Raw genomic sequence first — 20999 nt, forward strand, 5'->3', positions numbered from 1 at the left:
ACGCAGATGTGCCGGCGACGCGCTGGGGGGGGTGTTCTGAGATACCAGCGCAGAACACACGTTGCTCCTTTTGACAGTTCGTTTTCATCCTTTTAGGTTCTGCTGCGCATTCTGAAAGGAATTATTAAAGATAGTACAAGGCCGAAGTAGGGCTCCAGCCCAGCTATTAGTCAGCAACGCCATTAAACCCCCTAATGCGGGGCCCTGAGGCACAAAAGGACCCCCAGCTTCTCCTTTTAAGAACAGATTGGAGGGAGTTCATTAACAGAAAACAAAGAAGTCCAGTCAGAGACAGTGACTGACTGACTGAGATGAAGTGAGAGCTACTCCCCCACCCCCCCTTCCGTTCTTCTCCTCCATCGACCCCCCCCCCCGGTGAGGCAGCTCCTCTCACCACAGAACCCACCGGCACTCTTCCCAGACGAGGCTCCTATCGGGCCAGTGAAACCTGACCCGGGGCTCCTAATGGAGCCGGCGAAGTACCACCGGTTGGAAAAATCCATGTGTGATCAATATCCCGGGCTCCCCAGCCTCCGTGCCTATGCGCGTACAGTACACATGCAGACGTATCATATAGATGCGCACCATGGCCACGCTATGTGACTCACGGAGCAACATTTGATGGGGTTGTATTTATGGAGAGAGAGAGGCGGCCGGTACCTCAGAGAAAGCCATTAACGTGGTTTCATTAATGAACAAAAGACTGCACCCTTTCAGGATTGTAGAGAAGTGGGAATCACTGTTAAAATGTGTTGCAACAATGTTTTTTTGGACATGGTAGATGCTCCTGAACAGCAATGGTTTGACCAGTGAGGCATGGCCCATTGTTCCCGCAGTGGATCAGAAAGCACAGCGTATAAAAAAAGAGCAAAACAGACTGAGAAGGGGAAGATATTTCACCCAGTTGAAACTGAATTTCCAACGATGGTCTCGCTGACGAGAGACCCAGTCTGATTGATTTTGATATGTGTACTACTAACCCATTTTCACACCACAAACCGCTATCACCTCATTTCCATTCGGGAAATGTGTACACGTGCAATTGCACCTATTTGCAACGATTTAGCCTCCTTATTTTTTTTATTTTTTTATTGACCAGTACAAGGTGAACAGGAAATACTCTGAGGTGTTTATGAGGGTGAGTTACAAGTTATGAGGAAGCCTGGAGGAGGAGTATGGGACACGAGACAGGCCGGACTCCCCTTTTTCGCCAGCGTTTTTTTTTTCTAGCACAAAGGAACTATACAGCAAACCAGATCAAAGCTATTTTTAATCTAAAAAAGACACATCGCTCCCTTAGTCACACTTGCATCACTAGTATGCCTAATGGGTTCCTTAGAGGGCTTTAAAAGCCAACTTCTCAATTATTGTTGTAGGAAATCTTTACTTTTACTTTCATATGGACTTTCTGTGCGGTTGAATACTAACAGTAGGCACGATGGAGTTAAGTCGAGCGCCACAGCTCGTTCTCGGGCCTCCCAGCAGCTCTCACATCTCCCGGGTGTTTCTCATCCCGGGTGAAACTTCTAGACTCGCAAACTGCGTCCGATGACGTGACGCAAGAAGGTTCTCACTGAGACGAGGGGGAGGCGGTAGTGCAATGGGGTCGAGTGGGGTGGGGAAGTATGGAGGAGGGAGGGGGGGGCTTGTAATTGAATTGTGAATCAACTGGCAGTCAGGCCCAAGCCCCGCCCCCCTTCAGCTGCCGTCACACTCCGGCTCCTCGCTTAAGCCACGCCCACAGGCAGAGATTAGAGAGGAAGAAGTGAGTGAGTGTGTGAGCGAGAAAGAACGAGGAAAAGAGGGAGTGTGTGTACATGCATCGGAGGGGTAGAGAGCAAAGGATAAGTTACGAGTAAAAGAACCCCAATCGGTTTTTAGTGCGGGAGGTTATACAAAAAGTAGAATTGAGCGGGGTGCCAGAAGGAAGAGAAGATTTTCCCTTATATTGTGTTGTTTTTTGTTTGTTTTTTTTGGAGAGGGGGGGGGGAAGAGAGAGAGAGAACAGTTAGAATCAAAGAGGGACCCGGCGTCATCAAGTCGAACCGATCCGATGGTCATGACGGCAGCTGTCGACATGAAACCGACGTTAACAATCATAAAGGCTGAAAAGATGGACGGTGAGTAGGCTGCTTACAACTCTTCTGTGCGCGCGCGCTCGCTCGCCCGCTCGCTCGCGCGCTTGACAGTTGACGGAGACCGACGTTGCTCCGGTAACGTCGCGGCGCGCGGTGTTGACACCGCTCGTTCCGCTCGCTCATCAACGCCACACGCGCCGAGAGGGACGTGACGTCCACAACACACAAACACAAACACGCACACGCACACACACGAAGACGCCGTCGGTTGCTCAATCGCGGACAACACGCAACACTCGAGAGGAATGCAATCACGCCGGAGGCTCCACAGTCATGCAGCCTCATCCACAGCCTGCGCGCGTGTGCGTCTGTGTGTGTGCGTGCGTGCGCGCGAGAGAGTGTGTGAGCTTGTCATGTTAATTGAATCAATCAATCAATCTCAGACTGGCGTGCGTTGATAATTATATATATATATATATATATATAATTTTCTATATATCTGTGAAATGAGGGCGGCTGTAGTAAAGTTATTCATGTTTTTCTTCCGGTGACACGTGACAAAGGTGTGTTTTATTATATCATGGGGATGTTTACTTCAAACAGAATGATCGCCCTCACATTGTGTTTTAAAGGTGTTTCGCTTTTTCTGGTTCGACTTTGGCATGTGATCGGTGATCGGTGAGCGTCTGTGCCCGGGCCGGCATGGGAGAGAGAGGCAGTGGTGCCTAATCACATCCCCACCAGCCCTGCTGTCTCCTCTACCCCCCCCCCCCCATCCTCCTCTGCGGTGGTTAAAACTGACTTTCCAGAGGGAAGGCGAGGCAGGCTGAGGTGATGAATCTGCAGTGCTGAGGCCTGCCTCTCTAAACCCCCCCCCACCCCACCCCACCCCCCCTTAGGCGCCTGGAAGAGTTGGCGGACTCCAGGGGCAGTCCGGGGCAAACGCTCAAAAAAAGGGTCAGCAGGGTTTTGGGATTTAAAACCATTGTGTGGTTTCACTGCTCTGTCCGTTTTTTTTATTTACTTAGCCAGTGTGACGGCAGCATGTTTTTAGATGATTTGCATCCGGCGGCTTTTTCGCATTAACAAATCCCCGGCGCGTTTGCAGTTGGGGGTGGCGTTAAAGGCCTGTCAAAGGAGCGCTCACTGATGCATTGTGGATACGAGATACTATTTGCTGGTGTTGACGCGCTACGGCGGCTGTATCTCACCGCCTCAACCGCACTCTCCTCACCAGCGATACCTGCAGAGCGTTGATCTGCACATCTCGAGCACTCCCGTGCAAAGTGCTGACGGCAGCAGTTGAGTTCCCAAAGCGCAGCGCTATCTTTCGAAACTTTTTTTTGTGTTTTTTTTTTGCAATGTTCACGCCCGCTTTCGCAAGTTGCACTCGGGTCAGGCCTAGGCTGCCAGGGAGCGTCTAACAACCTCACACAAACAAGTCCTCTCTCCACCGCTGCGTCTCACACTCTTTGTTGTTTTGCTAATGGCATGCTCGATAGATAAGTGCGCTACACGTGTCCTGACCCCAATGAGGCCCGATGGTGTTGCAGGCATTTAAAGGACCACGGCAGGCACTTGGATAGATAAGAGCTCCAATGCCGCAATGAATGGATGTTGCAATTTCTTGGAATGGTGAAAGCAGCAGCAGCAGCTGTGCCGATGGACAAGGATGCTTCAGCTTTTCGAGCTACGGCATTGTGGGAACTACAGTTGTTGTTGTTGTTTACTATATAGATACCACTATCGGCTTTCAACCACCTTTACTGTGTTTGTTTTTTTTTTCCTTTGCGGCGGAAGTGCAGCGAGTGTCTGCTTTCTCAAAGCCCGTCCTCTTTCTCCCCCCCCCACCCCACCCCGCCCCACGTGGAGGTAATTCTTTTTAAAGTGCTCACACTGTGCCAGGGTCAGAGGTGCACCCAAACAAGGCATCTAATGTTCCACAAAGTTTTCCCTCCTCTGCCCGGTTATAGTTGTCAATTGCTGACACAGCACACTTACTTCCATGTAACCCGGACCATGGTAGCTTATTATTTAAAGCAACATGTAGCCATAACAACACTGTCAGCTCGGCGGAGGCAGTTTTGAACCATACGAGAGGGAGAGAGAGAGCATTGCTTAACTAGGAAGGTGTTGGATTGTGAAATTGCCGACATGAAGGAGCGAGTGCTCTTGTGGTGTGACTCTCTCAGTGAGTGTTGGGGGGGGGAAATGAGGCTGCGCGGCCTCCAGCACACAGCCACTGAAACGGACACTAGCCACTCGAAATTAGCCATAACATTTTGAAGAAATGTAAAAACCCACGGGTTAAAAAAAATGCAATGTACGTCGCTTTGGATAAAAGCGTCAGCCAAATGACATGTCGTGTAATGTAAAAAAAAGAAGATTTTCAAGGTGTGATAATTGATGTTGGAGAACCACACAGAATGTAAAATCCCAAAACTATTGGATCTAATTTATTGTTCGAGTAGAAAGGCATACAAAACCCAAATCCAATGGTTGTCAATGTAAGAATGTTCCTGAAAACTGCTAAAATGATTATTGTCCTAGTAGCTGTTGGTGAATGAGGCCCACTGTTTGGAGGTTATCCAAGTAAAGATTTTATATGCAAGAGTGTCAATCATTCACTAGGCAGGGAGTTGTCCACTTTCGTGTTGAGTGAGTCGTCCCTCTCGTGCTCTCTGTTGGTTGGGCCTGAAGGTCGGGGTTCAGTGGCTTTCAAGAATGTTTTAGCATGCCCTGCTGGGTGCCATGCATGGAGGCATGGAGGGCGCTTGAGTGGGAGGCTCACTTTCATCTGATCAAAACACTGCTGACGCTTCTTCTGAGAGCCCTTATAAGGCCTCTCCCTACTACACCATGCACACAAGCACATACAGGTCGTGCCACACCAGTGTCTCTGTGAAAGGCTTCACTGACTTTTTCTTCTTTTCCGAGGGTGCTTGCCACGTTGGTATGGTGTGGAGACTGGTAGCTTGTGTCAGAGCGGAGGGTGTTGCATGAGCTCCAGGTTTTTTTTTTTTTTTTTTGCTTCGGTGTGTTTGTGTCAGCACTCCTTCAGTAGCACGGTGTAATACATGTCAGCGTTTGAGGGTGCGTGGCCGCCTGGCAGCTGTGCAAACACTGTTTGTGCCATCCGGGCTTCTCTCGATGCGGTCCGTCAAAGAATCGGACCATTCGCTGCAAGGCAGACCCAGTTTCCGTCTCATGCCAAACTGAGGGTGATACGGTTTGCCCGACCAGACCCTTGATTAGTCAGCCAGTGCATCACTTGAATGTCATTAGGTAGTACTGTAAATAGAGGACAACTGATACCATCTTCCTCAGTGCACCGTCCATGGGCTGGTTGGAGTTATCGACTCAACGGATATAAATATATGAAGTATTTTTCTATGAGTGTAAACTATGATTAATTTCTTTCTTGCTTTCCCGCCTTACTCTGATTACAAAGCATGACGTTGTCCTTTTCAGTTCGGTCGGCCGTCATTTACTGCTTCTTTGTCCAGGCCGTCATCTGCTGCGTTGCCCTCATACAGATAAAACGATTATAAAGTTTTCGTCTCGAAGCTTTCCTGGTAACTACACGCCTTTATTCTTTGCTTATAAAGCTTAGTCATCAAGCAAGGCGTGCGCCAGATACAGCAGTCTGCTAAATAGCAAGCATATGGTGTGAGAGAGGGGGGGGGGGTTGGTTGTTTGAGGGACTGCGAAAAGAGAGGCCTTCCAAGGTGTGGCTGATATGATGGTAGTTCCTTGTTATGCTCTAAGATAATTGGAGTTCAAGATGACTAGGGTTGCCTATGCTTTTTAATTGGTCTTCAAAGGCTTCTCAATTTTACTCGCATTCCACAGAACTGGTCCAACAAGCAAACCTAAGGAAAATATGTTATTTGGCTGGCGAAATCAAGTTTTCTTTAGAAAATGTTCAATCTTTCACCCGCCCACTCGTACAGTTCCTTGTAAAGTGTTCCGCCCCCTCCTTTCCCTTTCTTCCCTGATTTTTTTTCTTTTTTTCCAGTGCCTCTCTGTTGGCCACATGGATATTTTTCACACGCCACCTTGATGTGGTGGATAGTGAGATCGTGTCGAGTGCAGTTTGTCCCATCCAGTCCAGTCATTCCTTGCTTGTGATCCCTGAGTCATGGTACGAGATGCCTGCCTGCACCACATGCGATGGCTTGGCTCGCTTCACCGGTTCTAATACCGCAAGCTTCTCCCTTTTCTACGTTACCGGTGTGACTTTGAGGCCCCAAACAAGCCTGATTTGGACCCAAAATGGCTCCACAGCCTCCCACGTATCATATCATATCATACCTACTGTGTTTCTGTTTTATAGTTCCACGTTTAGGCTTGTTTTCTTATAATGCGATGGAAAAGGGGCGAGTTTAGCAACATGTCTGCTCTGAGAATCAGTCCGGCGGGTTAGTCTCACAACGAACCCTCAGCTGTCCTCAACAAGGCCATGTCACTCAATTTGTGTGTCCCAGATTTCCGCTACTTGTTTTCTGTTTTGTCTGTGCATGCTGCACACCACCTGTTTTTGTAATCAGGTGAACCAATGGGGGAGACAGGCTTATCTTTGTCAGACCTACGGCATCGGACCGTTTTATTGATTGATTGGAAGATAAGGAAGGGTGTGTGCGCGCGTTGGGAGTCCGGCTTCGCTGTGTAGCTGAAACCGCGCGGCGCTCACTGATGACTCGAGCCCCCGGTGACGCAGTCAAATGGGAGGCACATGTGTTCCACCCCGGCCATGGCGATGCGAGAGGAAAGGGACTGGTACGCTTTTAGACTGCGTCTTGAGTTTAGGGAGGAGGGTAAAAGCAGCTGGATTCCACTTGCTTTTCCTTACCAGGTCGCCTGTAGGCGCACATATTCGAAACCGATAATGACGGATTGACTTGGACAATTTTCAGTTTCCAGAATCCTCAGCGATGAACTTTGCTTTTATGTTTGTTTCGTGCATAGTTAACCGTGACCAGTTTTGAGTCATTGCGTAGGGATTTTGACAAGATATGGTCACCGCTTTCATCATGACCAGTCACATTGTCAAACGACTGCACGATATACCCCGAAGTCTAGTCATTCTTTGATGGAATGAGTCACTTTATGTGAGCGAGAGAGACACACAGAGAGAGGAAGAAAGCAAAATGATGGTTAACACAGCAACGGTAAAAAAACAAAAAGGAATGGAAATAAGTTGCATGTCTTATTGCGAAATGCAAGAGTTGTATGAGCCATCGCGCCGTGGTTCACATCTTTTTAAGCCAAAGTTTCACGGTATCGCGAAAAAGAACAGCCCCATCTTACATAAGATATAGGATGAAGAGGTTTTTTGCTTATGATTTTTCACACTCCTATTAGCCAAGGACTCTACACCGAGCTTAAAATAGAAGGCTAATTAATCACCCTGAGCTGAAACCTTTTTGCCACTTAGACCACAAGTCATTTTTGGTCGCATTAGCGGAAAACAAGAAAGCTGTGAGAGGCACATTACTGATTGTAAAACAGAGGTGGAATGTGAGGCATGCAACATGAAAACAGTGCGGTCTGGGGGGAATTTATTTATCAAGTATCCATCTGTCGCCCATAGCTTGCCTTCAAACAAGCAACAGGCTCTTATATGTATAATTGGACCCAGCCACCACGAGAGTTACATGTGTATGGGTTGGCCCAACAGGAGGGCAGAGTGGCAAAAAGGCTCCATCGACTTGTGTGTGTGTGTGTGAATGTGTGGCTGCATGCCGTCCCACGTGACCCGAGATTCTATAAGGAAACCGCTTGTGGAATGTATCCGTTTTGGACCAAAAAAGGCGACAGGCACCACGTTTTGTGGAAAAAATGCAACACCGAGAATAAACTGTTTGTCGGAAAAAGGTTGTGTGTTTGGTTTAACGCCCAAACAGTCCCCCCAGAGCATCCCGTGTCTGTTTATAACACGCACGGAGCCTGGGAGAGAAGCTCGCCTGGATACAGCCACCTGCACAAAGCCCGACCTGGCAGTTGCCCTCCCTCACCACTAGGTGTAATCAAACGAGACAGTCGAAGTCCCTTTTGGACAAAAGCCCCGTGTTTTCCATTATCATGAGGTTGCGTGAGATACAACAGATCTCTGCTCTCCGTGTATGGCTTTAGTGCACGCTGGGTTTTACTTCCACCCCAAATGTATTGCTTTGCTTTGCTCAAAGTAATAGAAGACTGGAAAGTTGTGCAATCTGATGCGAGAAGTGCATGCCTGTTGCTCAACTTTTTTTTTTTTTTTTTTTCAATACTTGAGGCTTAAAAACAGATTAGTCCTTTTCAAACTGTTAAAGATTGCGAAGCAACAAATGAAATAAGCGCCATGGAGCCAAATCTTGCCGACATCGCTTGGACTCCGTTCCATTCGTTGTTCTGGGAAGGAGAGAAGTTCCTTGAAGCTTTTAGCAAAAATATGTTTAGCGTCTGTTGCTGATGGCGCGTATCATTTCAACCTCAGACGTAATGTCATATCAAGCGCTGAGACTTTGGCGTAAACACTGGAGTTAATGCACTTTCGCATCCCAAGCTAATGGGATTTCTGAGATGGAGGGAGTGGGATGAAGAAAGACAGCAAGGAAGCTATGGGGTATTAGTCTCTCACTTATTGGCTGCTTGAGTAGCCGATATGTCTGTGGTGGTGATGATCCTAGACGACTCTAGTTTCATGGCCAAAGACAGATGTCAGCAGTAGCGGCCTCGTCCCCCCCCCCCCCCCCCCCCACCCCCTCCCCTCCTCCTCCCCTGCAGCTGCTTTACACCACCGCAGGCCTGTGCTTCGAGAGGGCAGCCAGAAGCCAGCGGTGGAGACCTAAGAATAAAACCAGTGCCTCAGCACTGTCTGGTGCGACGGTCTCGGGGTTTGGGCGTGGGGTGGGGGGGGGGGGGCAGCTTTTTAGGTTTGACACGCCGGCAGGGGCGCGGGACATCACTGAAGCAGAGCCGGTCGCTGGCACTGAGACGGAAATCCAAACGGCGGAGCCGGCGGGCCTCAAAAAACAACAACAAGCGGCCCTCTCAAAACCAGACTGCCCCCCCCCCCCCTCCCTCCTCTCTCCGGTCCACCGCAGCACTCCGTCACCGCTTTATCACCCGGTGGCACTGAATGGGCCCCCTTCATGCCGGCCCGGGTTTATGACCCTCCGCATTCTCAGACCAGGGGGTCCAGATACAGATCTCCATCAAAGGCCCTCTCAGATACCACCGCCACCTCTGGTCCTCTGGCCCGCTTTGGGCAGACGGCTGCGCTTTAGAGAGACCACACCACGTAGCCGAGCGCTTTCTTTAACCCCCCCCCCCCCCCCCCCGGGGCCGCGTCGCGTACCTGATTGTAGGTAGGGATGGATATTAAGGAAGGGTTTGACCCTCCCCTGAACCAACTCCCCTTACTTCCCACAGGAAGTTGCAACTTAGCCGCAGGAAATGAATTATTGAGCTGATGAATAAAGCCCACCGTACTCTCAGCTGCACAAGGGGCTTAGAGAGGGGGGGGGGACATGAATCGCCACATGCTTTGACACTGATATAGCTTAAATGGTCATTTGACCCTAAAGTGTTCCCTTCACCGGCTTTGAATAGCATTTTAGATTTTTTTTGTTTTGTTTGCTGTACAGCCGACTCTCTCTTCCTCACATCACCACTACCACACATTGAAAGACTGGTCTATTTATAGCTGAACGGCATGATGGAAAGCACATTGTGCCCCATTTGTTGGGTCTGGTTGCCTGCTCTGCTTGTATCGTTGCGTCCCTGTGAGGCGGAGGAGGCCCAGGCTTTATGAATGAAACGAGTCTCTGCCGGAGGCTGGGAGATGGCACCGGTCCCAGTGTGATGTCACTCCAGAGACCGGCAGGAGAGAGGGAGCATTATGAGACCTCCCATTCATTCTCCCCCCCCTCCCTCCCCCCTGGGTTCTCTTGTCCTGTGATGAGCTCGTATTACAGCCGACTGGTGACTCACTCTCCCCCCCCCCCGTACTCATCCCTCACCCACCCGGGACCTTCCCCATCCCTGGTCCCGCCCTGCCCAGCCCCGGCTGTTCCTACGAAAAATCAAAAAAATCCCAATTTCGCCGCTAATTGGGTTCGTGTTCATGTGTGTATGTGGGTCAGTTTAACTTGAGCTTAAGGTGACAAATTGACCCCCCCCCCCCGCCCCCCCCCGTAGCAGAGGTTTGGGTTGGGGCTCGGTCACAGGGGGGCAGGGCGGTAAACAAATACTGGAGAATATAGAGATTTCCATGACTCATATTGTTGCAAGAGGAGTAGTTAATCAATACCTTTTACTGTCCATTCCAGACTAAACCTCCGTCTCCCTTCATCAGCGACCCTTCGAATAGATACATATTATTCCCTCTGAATCATTCGTAGCAATCGGTGTCGTTTCTTGCTTTTGATCCTGATGATCTTTATACTCTCGCTAGCGAAATGCCATAATGTTGCATGTGAATTGCATCTCTCCCCCCCCCGGTTTTCTTGAGCTAAGTGGATGGAGCCCACTTTGTGGACGGACACCCACACCGTCTAATGTGGAAAGAGACGACTTGCGGACGCTCTAACTCTCAGTGCATAGTGACCGTTCAGTATCTAATGGGACTCGCAGGCATTGAAATCCTATCAGGACTACATCATTTACTAGAGATCGTCTAGATCAAAGCTCGCTAATGGACGCGCGATGTACATTAGCCCCGCCGCAGATAACTTTCACATGGATCACTCACCACGGGTGCTCCTGCACTCTTAGCTAGTCCTCTGCTCCACGTTTTTTTTTTTTTTAATTCTGATTCACAAAAATGCAACAAAGCAAAACACATAACCATAAGGTGTTAGGAATGTAAATTGTGTTGTTGGAAAAACATTTTTTGTGCTTTACCTTACTTTCCATTAGACAGAAATCCCACCTCCAAGCTAATTTCAAAGAGGAGAAATTCAATAGATCACCCAAATTGCAGTCTCACAATAGAATTTGCTCTACATTCAGAGTTGACGTATAACTGCCAAAAGGTGGTTCTCGTGCAGGATGGCGTTGAGTGTCTTTTGGCGGAGGATTTACTGCCAAAGTGGGTTCAATTCTGTGTGGCCTGGCGCGCCGGGTCTGGGGTTGGGTTGATGAAAGCGATGGGGAGGGGAGGGGAGGGGAGGGGGGGGGCGTACGCGGTTCGAAAGTGCAGACAAACTCTGCTCGATCCAGCTTAAATAAACTGCCCCCGTTCCGCCCCGGTCCTCGCGTCGGAGCGCAGGCTGTCCGAGGCCCAGCGCCATCTCGGGCCGTGAGGCGTTTGCGGCACGTACATTTCTGCAGTGCCACAGATGTAAAAAAAAAAAAAAAAGAAATAAAAAAACGTGAGCTCGCCAGAAGCCTTTACAACCCGGCTCTCATGAGCAACTTTTTATATATTAATAGCTCGCTTCGGCCTTATTTGCACTGTGAAACCGCTCGTTTCATTTTCATATGCAAACTATGTGACAATATGTAAACCCCCGAGTGTATTCAGGCTGTAAAACGGTGTTGATTCGAGTCTGAAGTAAAAGCAAAGTAGAAGAGCGGAGAATAAACCTCTTTCTGTCGGTCCGCCAACGGAGTGACGGAGAGCAGTATATTATCGCAGGCCCTAATTCAATCACACGGAGAAGCAAAGGGCTTTTGTCTGTCCTCTGTCTCTGGCCTGTTGCAAGGAGTCTTTCTTTAGAGAGAAAATAGAGGCGTGGGGGGTTGGGGGGGGTTAAAAACTGGGAGACCTAATTTTACCAACCGCCAGACAGCCATTGGTTGCGTGAAGCGAAAGGAGGGACAGCTGCTGTGCATTCCAGGCGAAGGTCGAGACGTCAGCGAGAGCAGAAAACAAGCATGAACTGTACGTCGCCCCAGTGCGCCGCTGGCAGGCAAAACCGCCGCCGCCAGCCAGCCAGCCAGCCAGCCAGCGGAGATGCCAGAACATCTGGGTGGGACCAACCCCCCCCCCCCCCCCCTCCCCCACCTCCCCATCATGCTTTTGGCATTTAAGCTGGGACTTTTTTTTTAATGATTTTTATTGGACCTAAAGAGAGGGACATGAGTAAACAAACAAAGCCTGGATGTACCCTTGATTCTGTGTGTGCACGCTCCGAGAAGTTACGCCTCACGCACTTAACTCCCCCCCCCCCACCCCCCCCGCCCCATTGACAAGATAATGATGTACGTCTGTCTTTGTTGTTGAGATGAGCGTGGGCGCTGTGCAGACTGAATGAGGCATGTCAGCTAATTGGAGCTCTGTAAGGCCTTTTTTATGTCTATTTACAAGCCATTTGCCGTCTATTCTAGTGCTAGTGGCCCCGGGGTCTGTTCCCCCCCGATGTCCCCTCGCCGTGTCCCCCCCCGCTTTGCCCCTCTCATCCCACTTTTCGGCAGACTGTTGAATCTAATTAGATGAGTGCAAGTCATCAGGCACTGTTTAAAGTCATCAAAAGGAGCTCTGTTCCGCACTGGTTGCCCACTGACTGTGAGCAGAGAACAGTAGGCCCAGTGTGTGGCAGAGACCCTCGGGACACCCCCCCCGCCCTCCCCCCCACACGCCCCACAAAACCTCTCCTAGCCACCCAGCCAGGAGCCGCGAGTGACATCATCACCTCATCCCTCGACCCCCCTCCGACCTCTCAGAATGTTTGACCCCATGCTCGGTCCGGTGACAGTAGGCCCAGTGTGTAAGGCCGGCATGGCAGGAGGGCTGGCGGGGGGTCGCGGTGTCAGTGATGGGCACCAGGCGCAGCTCTCCCACCCAGGATGTGCGGCTAGGAGAACCCGGAGTGTTTGTAGTGTGTGTGTTTTTTTTTTTATTTTTTATGCCGAGTGCCAGATGAGTCACAGTTGCCTCATGACAACAACCAGAAAGTAACATTGTGCACTAGGTTTAGATTAGGGTCAAAGGTGGAAAAACTGGTGCACATGCAGTGTAACCTGTGTTTGTAAACGGCACAGATGCGGCAGCGTGACGGGGATTCTTTAAATAGATTGCATCTGATGCACTGACCGTATCGGTCTAGAAGGAATGTAATTGTTTAGGCATGTAGTTGATCACGCGTGTCTGTGGGTTTGTGTGTGTGAGAAAGGGAGGGAGAGAGAGGGAGAGAGACACTAGGTGCGTGTTTGTCCAAGCCTTTCCCCCTCTTGCATCTCACTTCAATGTATCATTATCAGTATACAGGATGCATTGCCTATCAATAACGACAATGACAATCTATATTCTTTTTGTATTTTTTTTATTTGTAGATCCGGAGTGCGGAGATGTCCCCCTGCTGACTCCAGGAAGTAAAGAGATGATGTCCCAGGCTCTGAAGGCCACCTTCAGTGGATTCACGAAGGAGCAGCAGCGGCTGGGTATCCCCAAAGGTACAACTCTCGGCCACGCTGTTGGCTTTTTCATCCAGGAAAGTGAAACGCGCACATCCACCGGATCACTCCGCGTTGGAGGCTGCGCTAAATCCTTCAGTGAAGGCATCTCTTTGAAGGACTAGAAACCGAGGAGACACCCAGTGGTTCCGGAAAGGGCCTTCTATTACACACTGCGTTCAGGGGGCAGACTGTCTGACTGCAGCATCCAGAGCGTCAGGACACAGACTACAGACTATGATGCTGATGATGATGAATAATGAGTTAGCTGCTTGACTGGAAAGCTGACCACAGAGCCTCCTCATGCTGTTTGGACTCTAGTTATCCTGCTATATCTGCAAATTATGATCTTTGCTCATATACCTGTGGCTGTTTTTTTTTTTTTTTCTTCAGAAAGCTTCAGCAAATTGCACAAATACTGCATTTGAACAGTTGACAAAACAACCACCCATGTGTAAACCCTGTATAGATCCCAGACAGTGGACAGAAAACCATGTGGCCGCCTGGTTAACGTGGACCGTGAACGAGTTCAGTCTGAAAATTGTCGACTTTGACAAGTTCTGCATGAACGGAGCCAGCCTGTGTGCGATGGGGAAGGAGCGCTTCCTGGACTTGGCGCCCGACTTCGTTGGGGACATCCTTTGGGAACATCTAGAAATGCTTCAGAAAGGTAAGGCCGCATTTTTGGCAAAGACATATTATCACTAGACGGTTTTTTTAGTAACGGGAGCCACACAGGGAGATGGCTGAGGTCATTCATTCTTTATAAAGCAGGCTGCAGTAACACGAAACATTAAAATCAATGGAGAGGTCACTGCCACTCTGATGCTCTTTATCAATTTTTCATGAAGAGGATGCAAAGCATTACCCCATCAATGGACTGACCTCCAACTTCCAGGAATCCCGCTATACCTCAGACTACTTTGTCAGTAAGTACTCATCACACTCATCACTGTGTAGGAGCACCAGATCGGTGGCGTATGGAATGGAAGAAAAGAGGAGTGATTTAGTCTTTTGTTTTTTAACATGTGTTGCCAGAACGAGTATTGTATGACTATTGTCATTGGCAAGCAGGGCTGCGTTTCGTCACGGCCTTTTCACACACGGCAGTTCAGCACATGGTGGATGGAAGACTCGGCTCTCTCTCTCTCTCTCTCTCTCTCTCTCTCGCCGAGGATCGATCCCCTCTCTGCTCTGCTGTCCATCCACGCTCATTTCCCTTTGTCTCTCCAGGCTACGGTGTTGAGCATGCTCAATGTGTCCCTCCTTCTGAATACTCAGAGCCCGGCTTCATCACCGAGTCCTACCAGACGCTCCATCCCATCAGCTCGGAGGAGCTGCTGACGCTCAAGTACGAGAGCGAGTACCCCGCTGTCATCCTGCGGGACACGCCCCTCAACCCGCTGCAGGGGGACTACTTCACCGTCAAGCAGGAGGTGGTATCCCCCGACAACATGTGTGTGGGACGTCTCAGCAGAGGTGAGGGGGGGGGAGGGGGGTCGCACGGCAGATAGAAAGAAGGGATACATACATTTGTGTGCATGAACGTGTGCATGTGTTGCACAAAAACGGGGCGTGCATGCCAGTGCCTCTGCGTCGGTTTGCGTGTGACTGTGCTGAGGCTGCCACAAACCCGGTGTGCCACTTCAGCGTGGATGTATTGGAAGAGAAGAAAAAGCACCCCCCCTGGTTGGTTTGTGGTTCCAGCGAACCGTCCTCGAATACAACTTGACAAAAAAAAAAAAAAAAAAAAGCTGTTGTTTTTGTAAAGTGTGAAACACGAACCAAAAGCCACAGCGTCTAGTCTTGCCTCCCCGTCCTTAATGCAAAACACTTTAACTGGTGTAACCTTCAGAAAGTTTCTGTTGGCCTCTTTTCCTCGGCTTCTTGGTAAGGAGATGGAGGTGTCGTCCTCAGCTAGCACGCCTTTTCTCATGAAACCTCACTGAATGCAGAGGCTTGTTCAACCTCCGCCCCCCCCCCCCCCCCCCACACCGATAGTCGACGGAGGCATCGGCAGCGTTGGGTTCACAACGTTAGCCGTAAAGCTCGGATTTTCTCCTCCCAAATCCCCAGCTGTGTAAATGAGGAGCGTGTGCACACTACGCATGAGGGCCGACCCCCCGCGCATCCTACGCAGCTTCTGAGCGCTGCCCCCCCCCAACGTGGGAAAGTATTTAGTGGCACGGCTTGCATCCACATGTGGCTTCGGTTTGAGCCGTCGGAGATTTCAATGCAGAGGCTGCATTATCTGTCGTAGGATAACGGCTTGTCGTTTAATGCCTCCTCCTCATCCTTCCCGAGGCAAAGAATAGCAAAAGCAATTTGCGCGCTTGTCTTGCCGTTTAAAGTCGTCTCCATGTTGTGGTTGTAAAAGGGAAACGAGGTGTGGGATGGAGTAAAACGTGGCACCATGCAGAACACTATAGCTTAATTTACCGCTTTAGGTGTTGTTCATGCAACTTTCAACTCTACGGAAGACTTGTACCACTAATTATAATCATGTATGCATTGAAGAACAGCTGCACATCCATCTTTAGAGATGTCTGTACAGTTTGAACCTCCATGACAACTCGATAACCACCCACCCCTCCCTCCTAGGTAAGCTCGGGGGCCAGGACTCCTTCGAGAGCATCGAGAGCTTCGAGAGCTGTGACCGACTGACCCAGTCCTGGAGCAGCCAGTCCTCCTTCAGCAGCCTGCAGCGGGTACCTTCGTACGACAGCTTCGACTCTGAAGACTACCCCACCGCCCTGCACAGCCACAAGCCCAAGGGCACCTTCAAAGACTATGTGAGGGAGCGCTCGGACCTCAGCAAGGACAAACCTGTCATCCCGGCGGCGGCGCTGGCGGGATACACCGGTAAGAGACCAGTACAGGTCCCAGTGCGTACGCTGCGTCATGTTGCATGCGGTCCCACTTTGGAAAGTGCTGCAGCTTTTACACACACACACACACACACACCGTTTTTGCAGCAGACACACATTTTTGAAAAGTGGAAATCAAAGGGTAACCCAACAGAAAACGACCCCGGGGCCGTGACACTATTTATTCACTTCTATTTAATATGGGTAAAATATTCTCAATGTTTATGAAAAAAATATGCATAGCTCTAGCCACCAGTTAAAATGTAAGGATTAATATTCAAACATGCACCGTACAGTTTTTGCTCGTACCTTCTTCATTTACCCACCTCATTTGAAACGCTCACTCTGTTCCACTCTACTTGTTATCTGCGGACCGCATCTCAACCTATTTGTTCCAGGTCGTCGTGGCAACGCTGGTAAAACATAAAAATGATGCCCCCACATGACCCCGGAAATAGAATATCTCGAGAGGCATCTTCGCACATGCTAAAAGAAGGCGGCTCACCTATCTTGTCTCTGTGTGCCATCAGCCAGCGAGATAACTTTAACCCTTCTGGAGCGAGTGCACCGATTCAGCACAAACGCCGTTGCTACTTCTAACAGTTCCCACCAAAACGATTGCACATCAAAGCTTTGTAGCTTTGTGAATGGAGGGTTTAGTTCAACTATTCCAGACATGCACGGCGGTTTAAAATTGGATGGTGAGGAGCGTCAAATCGCATCTTTGCGCCATTGTGTTTGGGACTTTTTTTTTTTTTTTTCAGCTGTGTTTTAAATTGTTTCCACGAGGCTGAAGAATTGCCAGCTTTGGAAAAGGGGAACTCCCGAGAACGTTTCTCAATGATACTAACAAAGCACACATCAGATCAGCAGCAACACTGTCCCAGCGTTGGTATGCACAAGTACATAACTGGTCCTTTTCAAAAGCTCCGCTCGAAGAAAGAAATGAGTCATTCATTCATAATGACGTTGGAAAGATGTCGTAACGCGCATATAATCAAACCCCCGAAGACGCTGTCAAAAAGCCCCTTCAGTGACTGCGAGAGGCCGCTTGCTCCGTCTGAAAAAAAACGACTGAACCATAAAATAAAAACGAACAAGAGAGATTTGTAATTCTTTTAAATTCATGTTAGTTTGAGGTTTTTTTTTTTTTTTTTTTTTTTTTTTTTTTTTCAAACAAGCTATGAAGACATTTACCATTTTCTGAAATGAGCTTTGACGGTCATTTGCGTTGTGTCAAAAATCTAAACCCGAGCACGGGGGGGGGGGGGGGGGGGGAAATGTCTTCTTCTTGTTCTTCTTGAGAAGCACACCGCACCGCTTTCTGGCTCCATTTACCGCTTCAATCTGTCCGTCTGACGCGCATCGGTTGTTACGACGGGATAGATGACTCCAAAGAGCTTGTGTGTGTGAAAGGGTTTCCAGCCTAATGCCTCGTAATGTACTCGCAGAGAGGATAATGTGCTTCCTCCCGGCTTTTACTAGATGGGGAAAGAGGGGATGGCGGAAGGAAGATAAAAAAAATAAAAAATAAATCTAAAATACCATCATCAGAGAGAAATACGTCGCCCTGCTTTTTGTCCAAGCTGTTATTAGGAGCAGCGCAAGGAGAGCGTGGTCCTTCAGAAGCGTTACTTAATTGTGTGCTTGTGTGCGCCGCTGTGCACGTGTGTGCGTGGATGAAGAAATACAGCAAGAAAAGAGCTTGAGAGAGAGAGAGAGAGAGAGAGTAACCTCAACCAAAAAATTGTAAGATTCCAAGTTTGATGCTCGCTCTGCTCGGCTTCCTGTACCAGTCACGTGGGTGACAGGTGACACTCGACAGCGCGTCTGATAAGGCTGCAGGGGGAGATAAGAGCAGCTCCAGTTGTCACCTCGGCGGTTTCCTGTGACAATTCGCCATTTTGCACCTCCGTCTGTGCGGGGCGGCGCCTCTCCGCCTGCATCGGGACTCTCTGCCTTCTCTGTTCTCTGGCTTCCCGTGCACGTGTAGTTGCGTCGTATGTAATTGTAAAAAGTATTGCTAATACACTGTTAAAACGTGGCCCGATTAGTTTCACCTTTTTAAAAATGACGCGGATCAGAATCCCTGTTTTACGGCTCCACTTGTTCTACACATTCTGCACGGAGGGCATTGGAGGAAAGGAAGAAAAGTAAGAGTCATTTATCATACCTCGGGCCAGGCGCTTAACTCCTGCCTCCAATGCGAGCCCCCGCCACACCCTCCACCCCCCACCCCCTTTGCCACACTATGGCGGGGGGCTGGTACGCAGGCACTGTGTCACCCTTATGCGGGCTCGCTATTACAGTAGCAGGCTTTACTTTTGGAATGCGAGTGAGAAACAGGAGCAAAGAAGGCTCGCATGCCCCACTTCGAGGTCCGTTTCCCTGAGAGCGTTTGTTTCTTTGCGCTCTATCGGGGCACATTTGGGTTTCTTCTTTTTTTTTTTTTTTTTTTTTTTCGGAGGCTCGAGAAAAAAGGGGACTTTTTGCGTAGCTTCATTTTTTGCTGAGGCGGTGTGCTGCACACAGGCAGGTGTGATTTCAACTTGCGAGCCACAAAAGTGGGTGGTTGAGTGTGCTGAAAAACCCACAAGATCAAAGTGCGCTGCCTTGCATCTAGTTCAGAGATGAGCCCTTGTTTTGGTTCTTTCTTCTGCTTTCCCTCTTTTTTTTTTAATCTAATGAGAGCTGTTGTGTAAGCCTTGTAGTCTATTATATAGCTCTCAATTCTCAAATCCGATGACGAGTCTAGATCACTTGAACCACTGTGATCCCTGAGATATGTTGCTGAAATCTGCAGGCAGCCTCTTTTTTTTTTTTTTTAAACGAGTGATTTCATCCTCATGGAACTCCTACACACTCTAGAGTCACACACTGCACAGGCCGACTGCCAGACAAGGGGATGCGTAGTGAAAGGGACCGTTGTGTTTTAGGGGGACGGTTGGCTCCACAGTTGCACTTAGGGTCTGACCCACTTTAGAAGGTTTACGTTGTCCCTCTTCGAGTGAATGATTGGCGATCCCATTTAATGATGCGTAAACTGTCCAGACACCTTTCCCTTTTTTTAAGGTCCTTCACTCATCATACCCTTCGCAGTGCAGTAACACAACTGTTACAGGGTACAGACCATGTGCCTTACTTTTGTAAAGGCCCCCCTACTGCAAGGGAAGACACAATGTGTTTATACCATGCAGCCAGTCATCTCTAATACAGTATCTGGAGTGTTGAACTAATAATAGGATTTAGAACTGTAGTCTGCATGTCTTCTAGTTAGCTTGTTTTTAATGCGCCCCCCCCACCCCATGCGTTCTGCAGGCAGCGGCCCCATCCAGCTGTGGCAGTTTCTCCTGGAGCTCCTGACCGACAAGTCGTGCCAGTCCTTCATCAGCTGGACAGGGGACGGCTGGGAGTTCAAGCTTTCTGACCCAGATGAGGTGAGAGGTCGTGACCCCGCTGGTCACTGCTGCGCGTTCTGGGAGGTCCTAAGTAGTCGGCCAGATGAACAAGATGTTTGCTGCCCCCCCTTTTTTTTTCTTCTTTTTTTTTTTAAAAACAACAACATTTGATTTGTTTTTCCTCATCAATTTTGGGGAAAGGTTGCTGGTTTGGTTTTTAAAAGGACTTGCAAAAACAGGGTTCTTTGTTTTGCATTTGAAAATGTCAAAGCTCTCGTTCTTGGCGCCGACAATGGCTTCCATCTGAAGTCATTCGTCGCGTGATTGTTTGTTTTTTTTTATTGTGAAATTGCACATCTTGACGCCTGTTTTCTCTCTGTGGTTGTTTTTTTTGTTGTTTTTTTTAGGTCGCCCGGAGGTGGGGCAAGAGGAAAAACAAGCCCAAGATGAACTACGAGAAGCTGAGCCGCGGCCTGCGCTACTACTACGACAAGAACATCATCCACAAGACGTCGGGGAAGCGCTACGTCTACCGCTTTGTGTGTGACTTAAAAAGCCTGCTGGGGTACACTCCCGAGGAGCTGCACGCCATGCTGGACGTAAAGCCCGACACGGACGAGTGAAGCCAAGGGACGAGGAGCTTCGGAGACACGTGGACTGGGGGGGGTGGGGGGGGGGCTCATAAAGTGGTCTTAACTATTTCGATAGTCTGTAAACCGTTTTTTTTTTGTTTTTTTTGTTTTTATTCTTTTTTTTAGTTTTTTTGCGGGGGACCAGAAATGTTTTTAATGACTGACTGTGGTCTTTGTCAACTTCAAACTCCTGTCTCTCTCCGACCTTGTTTGAAAAGAAGGCACAAGATGTGTGTGTGTGTGTGTGTGTGCGCGTGGTCATGGACCTGTGTGTGTTAGCAGCTGAAGGCCCGATGGAGCTCTCTCTTTGGGTCGCGTTCAGCTTCCGTTCTGCCTAAGTAGCACGGCGAGGTGACGGAAGGACCAAGGCAGAAAGTCTTTGTCTTACGTACATTTCTTGGGTAGAGTGAGAGGGTGTGAGGGGGGGGGGGGCTGAGGGGGGGGGGGGGGGTTCCCACAAAGAGTAAAAAAAGAGAAAAAAACAGGTTTAAAAATCCCCTCGAAAAAAAACAAACTAAGGAAGTTCTAATGGCAATTTTACATGTCTCTGTTTGGCAATTCAGCTCGGACCAAAAAGTGTTGTTTTGAATCTGTTGTGTCGTGTCGTGGATGTTGAGAGACACCCAATGTAAACCCATCGGG

The 20999-nt window shown here is 49.2% G+C and overlaps 1 protein-coding gene across 2 annotated transcripts; it reads left to right on the forward strand.

The window, feature by feature from the left end:
• Positions 1-1764: 1764 nt before the first annotated feature.
• Positions 1765-20776, forward strand: ets1 (v-ets avian erythroblastosis virus E26 oncogene homolog 1). Of its 2 annotated transcripts, none has more exons than XM_037468567.2 (8): positions 1765-2120; positions 13341-13460; positions 13930-14130; positions 14312-14389; positions 14694-14939; positions 16062-16322; positions 19646-19764; positions 20133-20776. In XM_037468567.2, the coding sequence occupies exons 1-8, from the start codon at positions 2054-2056 to the stop codon at positions 20346-20348; spliced, it is 1308 nt and encodes a 435-aa protein (XP_037324464.1). In that variant the 5' UTR covers positions 1765-2053; the 3' UTR covers positions 20349-20776. The 2 variants fall into 2 exon arrangements, with proteins under 2 accessions (XP_037324464.1, XP_037324465.1); XM_037468568.2 differs by having other exon boundaries at positions 14742-14939.
• Positions 20777-20999: the final 223 nt, after the last annotated feature.

This window comes from Pungitius pungitius, chromosome 3 (assembly GCF_949316345.1).
Source record: "Pungitius pungitius chromosome 3, fPunPun2.1, whole genome shotgun sequence".
Classification (NCBI taxonomy): domain Eukaryota; kingdom Metazoa; phylum Chordata; class Actinopteri; order Perciformes; family Gasterosteidae; genus Pungitius; species Pungitius pungitius.